Source organism: Corvus kubaryi, unplaced genomic scaffold (assembly GCF_017639235.1).
Source record: "Corvus kubaryi isolate FWS band 111438036 unplaced genomic scaffold, C.kubaryi_AGA036_p1.0 37398, whole genome shotgun sequence".
In the NCBI taxonomy this organism is placed as follows: Eukaryota; Metazoa; Chordata; class Aves; order Passeriformes; family Corvidae; genus Corvus; species Corvus kubaryi.
In genome coordinates this window covers 24,837,465-24,838,317 of record NW_024581137.1, presented here as the reverse complement: position 1 = coordinate 24,838,317, position 853 = coordinate 24,837,465, and the positions used below count along the sequence as shown (strand labels likewise).

Here is an 853-nt window from a genome sequence, read left to right as displayed (position 1 = left end):
CACGCGGCCCCCGCGCCCCCCGCCCGCCCTGCCCTGCCCCGGCCGCGGCCCCGCGGGCACTCACCGATGTGGTTGTCCTCGATGTGCTCGATGAGCTCTGCCAGGGTTGGGAAGTGGAGCCCGCAGCCCCCGAACCTGCAGGCGTTGGAGAAGAAGGAGGCGGCGGCGATGCCTGTCATGGTGTTACATCGAGATCCCCCTGCGGTGCCTGCTCTGCCAGGGCCGGCGGCGGCAGGGCGGGGAGAGGCGGGGGCAGGGGGGGAACGGGACGGAGAGAGAGAGATGGGGAGCGAGAGAGAGGGTGGGGGTGGGGAGGAGGAGGTGGTGGTGGTGGTGGCGGCGGCGGCGGCAGCAGCAGCAGCAGCGTCGGGAGCGGCGGAGGGGAGGGACGGGCTGGGTGGGGGGAGATGAGGCAGCCGCAGCTGGGAGGAGGGACCAGCGCGGCTCTGTAACAGCTGTGCTGCCCCGGCGGCGGCCGCCGGCGGCGGGAGGAGCAGGGCACCCGCGCCGCCCTCCGCCGCCGGGGGACACCCGCGCCGCCTCGTCCGGCCCCGCGCGGGGCGAACTTTCCCCCTCAGCCTCTCGGAGGCAGCGGCGGGGCCGGGGGCTGCTCCTGTGGCCAGCGGGGCGAGGGGAGATGCTCCGGGGCAGTTGCTGCGGCCGGGAAGGTGGCGCCCGCCCCAGGGGGCTCACCCAGCCGCCGGGAGTTGGCTGCTAACGCGGCCGTCACCTCCACCCTCCCGGGGCGGGGAGCAACCAGCCCTCGCCGAGATCGCTAAACTGAGGGGCGGTCGCTCCTTCTCCGGGGGGGGGACCGAGGCCGCCAAACCCAACCTTCACCTGCTCGGCGACG

At 75.5% G+C, this 853-nt stretch overlaps 1 protein-coding gene across 1 annotated transcript in view; it reads right to left on the bottom strand.

Annotated features, from left to right (window-relative positions):
- The window catches only part of JAZF1 (JAZF zinc finger 1), a 188,453-nt gene extending 188,171 nt beyond the window's left edge, over nucleotides 1-282 (bottom strand). Inside the window, exon 1 of the mRNA XM_042042837.1 lies at nucleotides 65-282. Within this exon, the coding sequence (XP_041898771.1) occupies nucleotides 65-179 (115 nt within the window). The 5' untranslated portion in view covers nucleotides 180-282. The remainder of the gene's footprint in view (nucleotides 1-64) is intronic.
- Nucleotides 283-853: the final 571 nt, after the last annotated feature.